Source organism: Athene noctua, chromosome 14, assembly GCF_965140245.1.
Source record: "Athene noctua chromosome 14, bAthNoc1.hap1.1, whole genome shotgun sequence".
Classification (NCBI taxonomy): Eukaryota; Metazoa; Chordata; class Aves; order Strigiformes; family Strigidae; genus Athene; species Athene noctua.
The window spans coordinates 4229347-4244924 of NC_134050.1; the positions used below are offsets into that span (position 1 = coordinate 4229347).

Consider the following 15578-nt stretch of genomic DNA (forward strand, 5'->3'; position numbering starts at 1 on the left):
AACAACAACATACAGAGAAAAAATTGTATCAGAATATCACTCTCTTATTGGATAAGGAATGACAGAGGCTTGTTTCACAGTATTATATCATAAGAGTTGCAAAAGATAAAGCTATTCAAACACCAGATAATATCAGATGTATTTATTTTGGCCAGTAACAGAATTTCTACCGATATATTTCTGTCAGGCCCACAAGGCCCTGACAAATGGCTTATTCCATAATTCCATAACTGAAATATAAGAAAAGCATGTCTAATATTCTGTAACAAGCCTGCAGTAACTAGTAGGATAATGGTTTTTTAGATATACCACTAGATCTTTTATATTCTCATTAGTTTTGAAGTTTTGATTTTTATTTTTTTATCTTTTTCATGTAATTTCTGCAACAATGTTTGCTTTGGCAGCAAGAATTCTGATTATGAAGAATTAAAAATCCAACTTCAAGCAAAAAAAAAGCTATGCCCCCCAACTTTATTAACCTTGACAATCACCCCACTTGAGCTCCAAAGTATACCAAAGAAATGTTAAGTAAATATATTTGCCTATGAAAGTTCTGTTGTCAAACATGATAAAACCTAGTGTTCTGAAACAAACAAAGGCTATTCTGAATGACTTAAAACCACACTCAATTTATAAAGGATTCATACTTAATGATCAGCAGCAAATAATTACTAGGAGGTTTTAGAAAGGATGTAAAACTAATGCTCATACTTCTTGGTTATAGGTCATTCATACCCTGAATTTCCAAATAGATCTTGGCAAAGATGTTCCAGTCAGTGTGAACAAACAGGTAATTGCTTTGGTTAACCAAACCTTTCTGTAGTTTAATACCTCAATCAGGAATTACTGTCCTAAGGCCCACAAAGTCATGGAAGACAGTCAACCTATGATGGCCAACAGCAGATGATCCTATAAAACTAATGTTAACTAATCATACTTAGATGCTAGAGATGCCTGACCATTTTATCAGAGGTCTACTTAAACCTCTAGCAGTAGTTCTCACTAATTTTCCTAATAGTGTTAAACCTGTTAGCTGGGATGAGTCACATTCTGCTGATTTTTCCCCACACTCCTCTCCAAATACTAGTAAAAAGGAGCAGTAAGTCTAAGTATCATTGGCATAGTGATGTGAAAGTACCCAAAAATATCTGAAAGTTTTACTAGCCAGGTTAAACTTTTCCTTTGAATCCAGATCCAACAAGCAACACATTTCTATAGACCTCTATAGTCTACAGATTTTGAAAGGATTATACTTCACAGAACAAAAAATGAAGCATTAATGGCACCAGCTTCTGTCATTCACAGACAGTGATTAATGAATCTACTTAAAGTCAGTACATAGATCTCTTGAAAGTTCATGTACCTTCCTGCTACATTTTGGCTCTTGCAGTTTTCTCCAGACTCCATGAAAACTGCCAATAGGACCTGCCCAAAGGTGAGACAGCATACATGCACAAAATTCTCAGAACCTTGTATTATGATTATATACAGGAAAGGACACAGCTCCAGAAGAATACAGGCTGGTCCTTACTCCAGAGTCTTCGCATCTGGCTACTTAGAAAGTACTTATGAAGTCTCAGTAAATAGAAGGGAATACAGAGTAGCCCAGAGGTGAATTTCTCATAGATTTGGAAAATAACAAGATCCAAGGTGTGTTCTGGGCCATAACTACATTCAACTCTGGACATATTTTGAAGAAGTGTGTATTGTATACTGCTTCTAAATGTACAAAAATGAGTGTACAAAGAAAGGTGATGCAGAGGGAAAAGAGGAAACTTAAAGTAACAGAAATTGCTCCAGGAAATCATATGCATTGTCTCCCTTGAAACAGAAACAACTACACAAGTGCTAATGGCTTTTTAGATGGATAAACAGGCCTGAAAAAGGGCTCTTTCTAACTTCTAAAGCTTCACCTCAGAAACTTATGTATATCATTTATCAAACATATACTTTTAAATTCATCTGAGTTAAGGTTCTGGTTTTGCTTTATTGACACTAGTAAGACATTTTGTAGCAATGAACAAGTATTGCAAATAACTATTGATGATGGTTAATTCTTCCCTGCTTGCAAGCAAAAAAACCCAAAATACTGGCTGTGATCAACCTTCATAACCTTTTACACATAAAAAAAAATTCAGGAATATATATATATATATATATATATATATATAAAATAAAATAAGAAACACCAGGCTAATCTCTTCAGCAGGAGGTTGTTTGCTGGCTTGAAGGCTGGCAGGGTGTTTGTTTCACTCAGCGCTGCTCTTTGCAGCCAGCAAGCTCTCGGGCTTCCCCGGGACCTGTCACCGTGCGGGAGGAGCATCTCTGCGCACCGTGCCTACGGTAGGATGACAAGCCTGTTGCCATGGCTACCACAGCGAGCGGGGAGAGGTGCCTGTCAGGGACCAATTTACTCCTCCAGACTGGCACTGCCACCAAAGGGAAGGCAAGCTCTCCCATAAATCTCAGCAGACGCTAAACACTGAGCATAAATAACCTGAATTTACACACAAGTGTTCTGTGCAGGTAACATTTCTAAAACATACAGAGAGACATGAAAATATCCATTCCAACAGTATCTTCTCTGTGAAAATGATTTCTAAAATATTCAACTGGTAATAGTACACAGTCTTGTATTATATTCTTTGAGGCTCTCCAGCATCTCTACTAATGAACTTCTTCTGTAGCAACATTTCTATCGTACAACGGTAAAGATCATTACCTATCAAGCATCAATATATGTGATTTATTATTTTATTTCCATCAACTCCAAAGGACTCACGTACTACTGAATATGACAATGAATAATAGATAAGGCACTGCTCAAATTAGAAAAGGCTTTCAGCTGATTATGCTTAAAATGTTTTTGATTACCCACAGTATGATTTACAAAGAGTACAGAGATTTTGAGAAGTCTGGTAAGCTGTTTTGATTTGTAAGTTGAAATAGCATTCTTCTTTCTTTAGCTGCGTTTCAACGTTCACTACCTAAAGATGCACATTATTTAATTCATTAAAAATTCACTCCACTCCAGTTAAAACAACATTGAAGAAATCTGAAAGTTTAAGATTAAATGTTCAATCTCAAGAGTCTGGAACACATTACTGCTAAAGCAACAGTCCGAAAAAAATACTGTAGAGGAAAATGTGTTTTGCTTAATGACATTATATTTGGCAATCCATTTATTAGCTAATTGCACAGAATATGCATTTTACTAATGTTAGTTTACAGGTCTTTCTCACACGCTCTGTGTATCTGTAACAGGTAAAAATTCCAAATGCACATTAAAATATGAACCACACTATTTACTTTGCTTGTTTGCTTTAGCAATGCTTAGAAACAGCTTGTTCCTTGTTACTTTGCCCAAGACCTTCTTGTGCCACCCTTAAAAATTCAGAAAACAACATCAGAGGATTATAGAAGAGTATGAGGGTCTTCAGTACCTGGGGATCAGAGCCATCAAACCCCTCCTGGTAAATGATCCTCTGAATGGACTGAAGCAGCCTTGTGTAAGCACTGTTCATATCACTGTTGGTAAGAAGAAATAGTTTAGTAACTGATTTTAATACTCTGCTATATGTCTCTAACAGTTGTTTTAAAAATAAATATAAGTAGATGCAGCTTTCAGTTCGAAAGTGTCATACAGAAAAAAGTGTTATAGAAGAAAAAATCCAAACCTCTTTGAATAAAGTTGACATTATAAGCAGTTGTGATTGCTTCATGTTAACTAGTTCTGTGCTCAGACATTTAGTGAAAGCTAAAATCTCTCGGGATTAAGATAACTTAATTATGTCAGGCTCACTTACATCTAGAAGATTAATGATTTAATGTATCATTTTAAAGTTGAAACCATTATAGCACAGTACTAATCTTCTATAACTGACAAAGATCTACCCAATTGTTATTCCAAGTATACCTAATCTACGTCCTGATGAACTTTCTATTACTGAAAACTTCCATATAAACTGCTACAACAGTCAAAACTAACAAAAAACACATTTTCACAATTAAAAAGTTCATGTAGTTAATGTTTTTTGGGTTTTTTTTTAGTTTTTTTTTTTGATACCACACCAGAGCATAAGATATATTCTGCTATGCTACAGTTCTATTTTGTATCTATATACTATAGGTGTTATTAATGTTTTATTTGCATGACAGCAGAATTGTGAGGTAGAATTTACGTATTATTTAGAAAATATAACATAAAATTTTTTTAAAAAGGCAAATCAGTGGCTAAAAATGGATTTAAGCAGACTTCAAAGAAAAGTTTAGCAAATGGTCTTGTCAAAGTCTTAGAAGGTCCAGCTCCTGCACATTCAAAGCATTTCAGATATCCACGCCAGCCATGCTCTCCAGTCCACAGGCTAGGAAACACAATGGACAGAAAGTCCTAATCTTTACTTTAAAAAAGCAAGCCAGTTGTTTGCTTTTAAGAGAGACATATTGTTTTCTTAAATCCCATAGTGCATACTGGCTTGTGTGTCTGGATTTGATGTAGGTTCCTCACTGCAGCTAAGAGTTTAAGCCATTCTGTCTTTTCTAGGTTCAGGGTTCCCTTCTAGTCCCACTAATTACCATCAAGGGTTGTGGTTTCAAACCTTTTTGTGCACTTTCTGGGAAATATGACAGGTTATTTTGAAAATTTTGCCTCTAAATATATTCTTGCTCTAATCAATTTACGTGTCTGGTCTGATAACAGTCCAGGTTGGAAAGGACCTTGAAAGATCACCTGGTCCAAACATTAATGAAACTGTTCCATTACTTTAGGAAGAACCAAAAATATTATCCAAATGCATTTTACTAATAATACCAAAACAAACCCAAATAAACCTGCTTTCATAATTTTGCACAGGAGACAACTTTCCTGAGAAGTGCTTAAGAGTTGCAACCATCTGTCGTTTACCCCATTGCTTTAATTCAGAATTCTACATTTCCTCCAAGAAAACGGTATCAACCCAAACCCAATCCCCCCAATGATATATTTAAGTTATCAACTATAATCTAAAAAGTCATATAGTCATAATAATTTCAAGTTTTGAAATACTCAGTGTCAGAAAACATTATGAGATGACCTTGGATACAAATAAAGGGGAGAGTTTCCAAATTAAACTGTTTATTTGTTTTCAGATTTAGTATCCTAGAAAGCTATTGGTTAAACTGAGGTACCTTAATAATTTAATCCTCTCTATGACATTCACAGCTGAAAATAAATGGCCATATATAATCTCAACATGACATTTAACAAGTCAAGTTTGCCTTGCTATACAAGAGTATCTCAAACAGAAAAGAAAGAGTCAATTTTCACTTATAAAGTCAATTATTTTCCTAGTAATTAGCTGGAAAAGGAAGGCTGTTAAATGTTATACCTATACTGTCTTGCAGGTGTCAGTTCATGGGGTAGGTGGAGGGGAAGAAAACTAACATTTTCAAATTTGTGTATCTATCACTTATTTTGCTGATGAGCATTACCATGCTATCTATAGTGATGCCAGAGAATATACTGCAATCACAATACTTGCCAATTCCTGATTTGTTACTAACTTGCTTTTAAAAGTTAGTGGATAAAAGAATAAAATACCTAAAGCATTAGCAGAATTAAAGGGTCCCAAAATGAAAGCAAACAAATAAAAGAGATCTTCAATTAATCCATCAGAAAAAGATTTCCGCAAAGAAAGAATTAAAGAATATAATGTAATGTCTATCAATTAAAAAAAAAAAAAAAGATGCTCTCCTAATTCTTGATAAAATATTAACAGTTTACTTGAATTTGAACCATGCTATGTAAATAAGGACATGAAAAATTTATGGAAACACAACTTATAAAAACAAGTTGTGTTACCCTTCTGGCAATGCTTGTCATAATATTGAAGAAGGGAAGTAAGATATTTCTTATTTTCTAATTTCTAGTCTTTTTTTGGCTTTGATTCTAAACACCATTTAATTCTGATAATGAGTTTAAACAATTCCTTCTTTACCCTTTTTTTTTGTTGTTTAGCAATTTAGTAATGGATAAAGCAGGAGCTGGCAAGAAGGTATCCTAGTTACAATGGAGCCTCTGACTTCTCTGTTGATAGTTTCTAAGCAGTTAACAAAGGTTAGGTTATCAAGGGTATGACAAATAGCCTTATTATGTATAAGGAGACCCCATTAGGCACAACAGTTAAACCTGTTTTATCTAAATTTATCGGTAAATCTAGACTCTAGACAAATTTATTCTTTGTCAAAAGCACATACATTCTTAAGGTAAAACTTACGAGTATTATTGAAAAACTACGGCTTCATTATTTTAGTTCCCTTGATTATCAAACTTCCTTTTTTGGTAAATGCAAATGACCAACGAGGGTAGAAGTAGAAGGGTAGAAAGTAAGTCTTTTCTGTGATGCACAGAGTTATCACAGAGGATATTTCTGTCTTCCTGTTAAGTACCAGCTTTAGCAATGCAACGAAAAGGACATCAGAATATCCTAGCAACAACAACTGGAAAACAGTTGCTGTCATCTGCAAAACCCCATTAACCTGGTCCTAGCATTAGGGCCAGGACACAACTGCCCTTCCCTAAAATTAAAAATAAGAAAGAGAAGGCTTATGCCTTCTTTTGCCACCAAACACCCAGTCCCATTTACTACTTCCTTTAGGAAAACAGATTTCCCAATCTGCTTTCATTTAATGTTTATCATGGGCCAGTGATCTTCTACCTATCTTGAGTGATTATCCAAAACAGGACCTGTAATCTAGTTTAGCCATCAGGTACCAGAACTGCAGAAAGGAGAGCAAGCAGACACACACACATGTGCAAAAGCACAGGAAAGAAAAGAAAGACTGATTCAAACTTTAAGGTGAACAAATGATGTATATAACATCCAAATTGCAAAGTAAAAGCCAGTCAATAGCTTAGTTCTGTCTAATTAGTCATAGAATCTCTTTTCTTTGCAAGTCCACAAAGAAGCCAAGTGCTTGTGTGGATAGGAAGAGAGGGACATAGAGTTCTAAAAAGGGCCAATAGTTTCTGACCCAAATAAAGCCTCTACCCCTCTGATCCTGCAAAGGGAAGCACTGTAATTATCTTGCAATAGACATTAGCTACAATTTCAGAGACAGTTCACTCACTGACGAACAGTTTAAATAAAATAGGTTTCTTAACATGATGCTGGAGAATTAGAAGCACCAAGATGATTTGGTCCTTTTTACAAACACATGTTCTTATGCCACAACACATTACGACAAAGGACCTTGCTTATTAAAAGATGCAGCACTGGTTTTCCAAGGATTGTAAAATATATGTTCACTGTACTCACTGTTTCTGTCAGGAGTGTATAAACTGTACAGGAAACTGTGGTACATTGCTTTTCTTGTATATTTTCTGCTTTAACTGTAAAATCTATTCTTTGTTATTACATCCCAGAGTGGTGAAAGGAAAGGAGAGCAAAGGATTGTTCTTGTTTCCCATCCATTCCCAAAGAAAAGAAGGGTGGGGGAAGAGAACCAAATTTCAAAGAGGAGAAGTGAAACTTATGGCCTCCAAATCTAGTCACCCTCTCACTGAAAAAGGAAAAAGTAAGGCTGGTCAACAAGCTGAATTCTAAGTGCATCTAACAAGTTATAGATTAAGTACATTCTTTGAGGAACATTAATTACATACAAAAGTAGCAGATTTCTACCAGGAACAGAAAAAAACCCATCCAAAAAGTAAAACACTTAGGGAACACCTTGCTCAGATGAGTACCTATGATAATTTATTCAAAAAAAGTGCAGTTAAAAAAATATACTGAGCTTCTAAAATATTTCTTTACAATTACTAGCTTGTGATTGCAGAACATATAGCTTATAACCTCAATACAGAATGTGTGTATGTTGGGTTCAGTACACTTTCCACAATGACTATGTAATTTAAAGTGCCTCTTCACTGGCTGTAGTTACAGGGCTATGACAATTTATTTCTTAATAAATTTATTTCTCTGAACTAAAACCATGCTGTGCTCTCCTACGTTACAAATATTTAGAATGTATCATGCTAGCTAAAATAATGTGAAGAAATTTTGAGAAGACTGAAGAGTTTTTCTTTGTTTTAGTTCACTAATTCCTAATTTTTTGTGACTTCTGATACTATAAAGAGGTATTATCCATCAATAACAATAACATTTACTTATGGAAAATTATATACTAGGGAAAACTATCAGTTTCCACTTTCTCCTCAACTTCCACATTCATGACAAAAGCAGATAATTCTTAGATAAAAAAGCCACAAACCACACCACTGATTTTGGTCTGCATTCCTACATGATGTAAGAGAAAATTGCATTAAGAAATGTCTTCACTGATACATATCTTGCAAAGTATACCCTTATAGAAAGTAATGAAATCTTTCACAAACATCCCATAATAAACAGCCTGTTAATGTAAATTATTTCAATAATGAACTATCCCCTTTCTTAAAAATGCCTCATTTTTGAATGATTTGTGTTCTTTCAATAAATTAAATTGAAAAAATAATATTTTAGAGATTTTTCAAGTAATTTTGTAACATTTTTTTTAGTTCATACCAGGCTATCAGTACTTTTTTTGAGGAATTGTCAGCCTAATAGATTAGAGAGATTTCATAATGCTATATAGGTAATTAGCACTATGTGACCAGGTGGTTTTTTGGCTATGCATCTAAGACCATAGTCTGAGAACTTTGTGTTTAAGAAATTATACCCTCTAAGTGAAGACATGCTAACTAGCCATGTCCATGCTCCTAGTTCACTGTAACACAGAGTAAAAGTGGCATGGTTTAGGCCCAGCTGGCAACTAAGCACTGCTGGTGGGATGGGGAGGAGAATCAGAAGAAAAAGGTAAAATCTCGTCGACTGAGATAAGGGCAGTTTAATAGGACAACACAAGGAGAGGAGAAATAGTAATAACAATACTAATAAGAGAACATACAAAGTGAGTGAGGCACAGTGCAACAGTTGACCACCTGCCACCCGATGTCCAGCCCATTCCCGAGCTGCGATCCCTCCCTCAAGTCACCCCCCTGCCGTTTATATACTGAGCATGATGTATATGGTATGGAATGTCCCCGTGGCTAGTTCAGGCCAGCTGTCCTGGCTGTGTCCCTTCCCAGCTTCTTGTGAAAATTAACTATATCCCAGGTGAACCCAGGACAAAAAGAGGTTAGCTCAAGCTCTCAGTGGGACCTTCAGGTCTCATCAAAGATGAGATCTAATACAAATTGTTGGCTTCTATAGGAAGGGTTAACTGAGACTACCGTATTACTTTCTTTCAAATCATTGTCTAGTTAACCAAGAGAACAGAAATTTATACTATTCTATAATAAATTGAAGTTAGCTTTAGAAGCCAGAAGCACTGTGTTGATCTTCCAAGCAGTGATGCCAACAAAATAATATCCTTTCCCTCTCCCATTTATAAACTTTCTGTAATGAAATCACCCTGACAGGGCTGTGAGCTTGTTTTCATTCCTTGAGAAAGGAATCCTTCCTTCAGAGTTCCATTACAATATTTGTAAAAAATACAGTACAAGTCTGTTGGGTTTCTGTAAAAGCATAAATGTTTTGAGACCAGTGAAATAATTGGTAACATTCATACTCAGTGTTGGATTTAATACACTGTGACTAATGTGTATTAAAGAATCACTGTAGATAGGAATGAAAAGGACCTCAAGAGGTCAGGTAGTCTATCTTCCTGCCCCAAGGCAAGATGAACTACATCTAAACCATCTCTGACAGATATTTACCTAACTTGTCCTTAGAAATTTTCAATGATGGAGATTCTACACTACTCCCAACTGCAAGGCAACTTCTCCTTGTGCTAATCATTAGAAAAATATCTCATTCCCAACCTGTATTTCTACTACTACAGTTTAAAGTAGCCCACTACTGCTTGTCCTACCCTCAGCAGACAGCAGAGTTACTACCTTCTGTATGTCAGTTTTTAATGTGCTTAAATTTGTCTAAGGACTTCCATTCTCCCATTACGGACCATACGTCCCGTTTCTAGATGTATATCCATCTTCACACCCTTCTCTAACTGATAAAGAGTCATCCTGAAGGATGCTATCAAAAACTGGACAGCCTGGTAATGGCTGAGCAGAACAGAAGTACTTTGCGTGTCTTCCACATTAAATTCCAGTTTACCACCTCCATGCTTTTAAAATTCTTGGTAGCACTAATCACACAACACTGCTAATATATTTTATGTTCAAGATACTTTATAACCCCAGGTCTTCTTCTGGAGACCTGCTACACTATTTTTTATTTGTTCAACTAATTATTCCTACTAGTATGATATTTGGCATGTGTTCACTGAATTCCATATAGTTTATTCCAGATCACCGACCTAAATCTTCTTGAATTCTAATTCCATTATCTAATCTGCATGCAATTATTCCTTCCACTTTTTCCCAAGTTTGACATTATGACCGCAACTTTATGATTGACTGCACCCATTGCTCAGGATACATATCAAGCCAAATTAGTACTAGATTATTACCAGACCCAACACTGTGATAAAGCCTGGTACTTCACTCAGGTTCAACTGTGACTCAGTGACAGCTTATTTAGAAGATAAGGATTTAACAATCAACATGACAAAAAGAAAACTGTCAAACCAGTCTAGGTTCCTCCTTTGACAAGATAACAGACTTCATCAATGCAGAATATCTCCTGTTTTATTTTAGAGCCTTTTGACTCTACTCCAGTCGAATACTCATAAGCAAACAAAGGAAACACATGCTAGGTGAAACTACCCTAGAAGCTTAAAAATAGATGATATTAATTTTTTGGTATTTTTCAGAACACAGTAGTTATCCCACAGATGTCTTCACCTTCTCTCCTTAAAGACAGGCATTGTTTTGGCCTTTTTGACTTTATGGAACTTGGACAATTCTTTACATTTTAATGATGAACTTCATTGGGTCCCAGATTGAAAACATTAATGCATTTTCTAACCTGGCCTTTCCTTACGTAAATTGGGTTGTCCAATTTGCTGATACCAACTGTGCTTGGTGCACATCAATTCGGGTTTTGGGGTAATGGGAAAAGTAGCTTTTCTCTACTTCCATAATTTTTTTAAAAACTCCAGTTGTACAACAGTGATGAACAGAAGTTTTAATTCTAATTCAGCTTATTTTAAAAATGAGTCTCAAAATTGAATGACTGTAATTATGGGAAATTTAAATCTTCAATTTCTTTATGGAGAAATAAGCTTTATTTCAGAGGCTGTAATTCTGAAAAATTCTTCTCACCTTGTCTTAACCTTGACCTAGTGCAACCTTTTTACTACAGGGAATCCAAAACCGGTGGTGTTTGTGGTCGAGAAAGACCATAATTAAGGTTAGAAAACAAATGATCTACTGTAAATGAGAGTCATACATATCTCCTCACAGTTCCCACAGATTTCTGTATGAGAGTTCACTGTTCCTAATGTGTTCCGTATTCCTCCCTATTCCTTATCACACTGCATTGTGGTCTAAGAAAAGAACGTTTAGATGGTGTTTGTCTGTTACCTTGGGACCTGCCTTTACTCCCAACAATACAATTCTTTCATTTCCTCAGGAGAAGCTTCTTGAAGGAGACCCACGTTGTGGGTGCAAGGAGAATTAAAGAAGATAAGACTTCCAAAATCCATCCTTATCTGATCATGTTCCTTACCTCATCACTCTGCTCTATCAATTTGCCAAGCAAATTAACTAAATCTAATCTTTCTGTCTGATTAAAGCTAAAAGTAAGAATTCATACAGTAAGAATGATGAGTTTTTGTCAGTATAGTCCACAAGGAAAATATCATAGTTAAGTGAGGCTTATAAAATCAAATGCATAAAAGTTAAAGTCCATTTCCTATACTACACATACAAGTTAATTTGATTTTAATGTAAAATGTACAAATATTGGACAGCCATACAGTTAATGGAACTAAGCCCAGAGTCATGAGACATTCCAGTTAGCTAGAGAAAAGACAAGGGACTTATATTGCTCAATAACAATATAAGCACTTGCAACCTATCTCTTTTGTGTATCCTGTACAGCCCTGTTACTAAAAGAAAAAAATAAACATAATATATAAAGTTGGTTCAAATATTTACTATAGAAAAAAAAAAATGCAAGTTCTCTGCTTTCTCCCGAAAGTGTATTTTTTATTAAAACATCACAACACCTAACACAGAAGTAAATTACAAATAGACTTGGATTTTTCTTTTCTACAGCTCTAAGAAAGGTGCTTCATACTGCACTTCCTTCATGAATCTCAGTTTTTATATTTGAGTGTACTGTAATGAAAATCAGTCACAATAAATCATACTGTACTACCATTTCCAGGAGCTGGCCCTATACACTGGGATCTATAAAACTAGGTATTATAGAAATTAAGTGACTGGGCAGAACAAAGAGATTGCTAGCCCATATTTGATGTTTGACTTGACTTGAAATGTCTCCAAGAAAGATACAATGAACATGTGTGCTACAGGCTAATATGAGTCTTCGCTACTGTCACTCATTTTCTCTTGGTCTTTCTTAATTCATTACTCATAAACAATGTTATTCATTACAGAGAGGAGTTTACGATTTTCTCTGGAATTAGGGGTGTTGTGCAAGACATAATTAGTGATTGTAATTCTATTTACAGTACTTTGTATTCTCCTTAGGTGAAGCTGTAGGATATGAGAAGTAAAAGTCACACAATAAACTAATCTGATGTAGCATTCTAAGCTATGTAGGTCAAGGATGGTCTGTCTTTTTAGCCCTAAAAACTGTATGGATATCTTCCTAAAACTGATAGCTACCTGACACACACATTTCTGAAAGCTGATGGGCATGGTGCTCAGGGAGTAGTTCACAGACAGATAGTTTTCCCCAGTCCTCACATTCAGCTGTCAGTAGGGCTGGACTGAACATGCAGCTGCATCCTAGGCTGTCCTAGTAATGTCTGCCTTAATTGTCCCTGCCAACTTGCTTGCTCCCACGGCTGAGGAGTCAGAGTACTGAGCTGTCTGTGTGCCACAGCAGCTTTGCTGCCAGTCATGGCATGCAGCACTGACATGAGACCCACAGCTGAACTGCTTGTGAGCCATGCATGGCTACGAGATTTTTCAAGCAAGTGTAGATGCAAAAATATCCTTTACTACTAATATGCAGAGAGAATTTGAACACACAACAGAAGCATGTTTTTAGAACTTACCATGTTTTCATTTTAGGCTGTAAAGACAATTCTTCAGGAAGGTAAAAACTGTGCCATTTTACGGACTGAAACAGTTCTGGAGGCATTGTTTTAGAAACATCATAATAATGGCCAAACTTTGTAGATGTTGGGCTGGCCTGTGGAAACAACAGTACTGATTACAATAACCTATTAAATTATTATCTGTCAAAAGAAAAAACATCATAAACATTCCAAATGTAATATATGTCACAGCAGAAATGACACATTTTTAATATGTTTTGCTAGTAAATAAACAGAGGAAATAAATGCATATTTTTGTTCCACATTAATGGAGTTCACCATGCAACCTGCAACATCATTTGAATCTCATATATAATGTTAAAAAAAACCCTAGATTGTTTTAATATGCAGTATTCAAGTATATAGTAGTTCTTTGCTGCAGGAATTGAACAGTTTTGGCTCTTCATGTAACAATACATCTTCTTCATCTTTTCTGCCCTTCCCATTAAAAAAAAAAGCTATCCTGGGAAGGACAATCAAGCAGAGTAAACCTCACAGGCAAGTTACTTTCTCCTAGGGAAGGAAAACACTTAGCACAAATGTAAACCACTATATAGTATTTTTTAATGTACATACTGTAAAGGGGTAACAGATTATCAAAGCAATTTTAAAATTGATCTTTAGGTTATGGCACAAACATCACTGTGGTCCCAAATCAGATTATCTCTCATCAACTGTTCTAACTCTTTCGAGGAAAAAGAAAGGTCATTTAGTATAACCAAATAGTTTTCTAATACAAGTATCAGTCAAACCCACAATTATTTCTAACTGGTAAGATGCCTGGACCAGAAAGGTGCTGGATCCTAAATTTTTAACAGCAGCTCTGCAGGTCAAAAGAAAGACTACCTATTAGTTTATTTTGAGGACAGCTACCCTAAGCCTGGACTACACCTGAATGTGTATTGTACAGTGCAGGAATGTGCAAAAATATTTTAAAGTAATTTTTCTGTCTCCCAATTCCAAGACTTACAGCTAAGCCGAATCCTCCCTAGGAGCCAAGAGCCACCATACAATAAATGATAATATATTGAAATAAAATATCTCGATGGTTGTGAAAGAGAACAGGTGAGACAGAAAAGTTAAGAGCTGAAATTAAGAGATATTAAAGACATATTCACACTGCAGAACAGAATACCTTTTATAGATTGTTCTGAAGAGAAGTTTGGATTGATAGGTAAAATGAAATCTACTTTGTACTTAAACCATGGAATTACTTTGGAACAGTGACCAGAAATACCCCAAATCATTTCAAAACTTTCTCTGTAGATTCTAGAAAAAGTTAGAACATTCTATAAAAGGATTTTTCTTTTAAGTAGGCCAATATATACATTTTATCCGCTATCTGAAAGTTGAGCAGGGTTGTGTGTGCATGCAGTGAAAATTCTTCAGAACAACTCCTGCTCCGATTTCAACATCTGCTATTCTTGCTACACACAGAAATGATGATAGGTATACTGAATTATTATAATAATGTGATCCCAATAATTTCTAGTGTGTTGAGCAACAAATTATTTAGTTGTAAGTCCAATTATTACAGAAATCTTGTGGTTTTCATAAACCTTGGTATTGCTGATAAAATAAGTACTATAACAGTAAAAAGAAAGAATATAAACGTGCCAGACACGGCCATGTATTTATAGTTAGCTTTCTGAAATCAATCATGCTATGTATTTCCACAATTTTATTTCATGTTTGAGTTTACCAAAAATATATTAAACTGTTAAGATTAATTAGAATAATTTTCTTTAAATACTTAGAAATTATTCCATTAATTTATGTTATCAGATAATATAAATAGTAACAATATCTTTCCTACAAAACCAACAGAATAACCTAACTAACCTAAACCTTTTCATTAAAGCAAATAATTACTTTTTAATTAAAAAACCCACAAGATTGCTCATGTATATCTAGACATAAGAGACAGATCAGTTTTACTCAAAAAAGGTGGAAAAAACACATTCTCTAAGTCAGTGTTCCAATTTATTTATTAGCACCTGATTTTTAAAGAAGGAAGTCCAACAAAACACAACAATCTATCAAAATTAAATATTTTTAATGCAAAATGTAACTTTATTTAAAACAAGGATTTTGAAAGCAATTTAAACAGGGGCTGTTCTTTGGCCTATAATCTATTCTTTATCCGGATTACAGATCAGAATGTTTTTACTGCAATCTCTGCCAGAGCTCATCTTTTTATTGTGTACTTCCAAGCTCCCTTAATGTTTTAGAAAGGCCTTGACTAACTGAACTTTGATCTGATGTCTTCATTGAGAAAAGCTCCAGGTTGCCCATTTCAGATGCAAATCCTTACTGAGGCCCAATAGAGTTTAGTAAAGACAGCAAAAAAGAAGAAACAAGAAGTT

At 35.1% G+C, this 15578-nt stretch overlaps 1 protein-coding gene across 2 annotated transcripts in view; it reads right to left on the minus strand.

Moving 5' to 3' along the window:
• Positions 1–15578, minus strand: part of ELP4 (elongator acetyltransferase complex subunit 4) — a 142596-nt gene that overhangs the window by 98260 nt on the left and 28758 nt on the right. The window contains exons 5-6 of one of the 2 annotated variants that reach the window (XM_074918119.1): positions 13171–13307; positions 3444–3528 (exon numbers count right to left, since the gene is read on the minus strand). In XM_074918119.1, the coding sequence (XP_074774220.1) occupies positions 3444–3528; positions 13171–13307 (222 nt within the window). The remainder of the gene's footprint in view (positions 1–3443; positions 3529–13170; positions 13308–15578) is intronic. The other variant, XM_074918118.1, reaches the window with a different exon arrangement.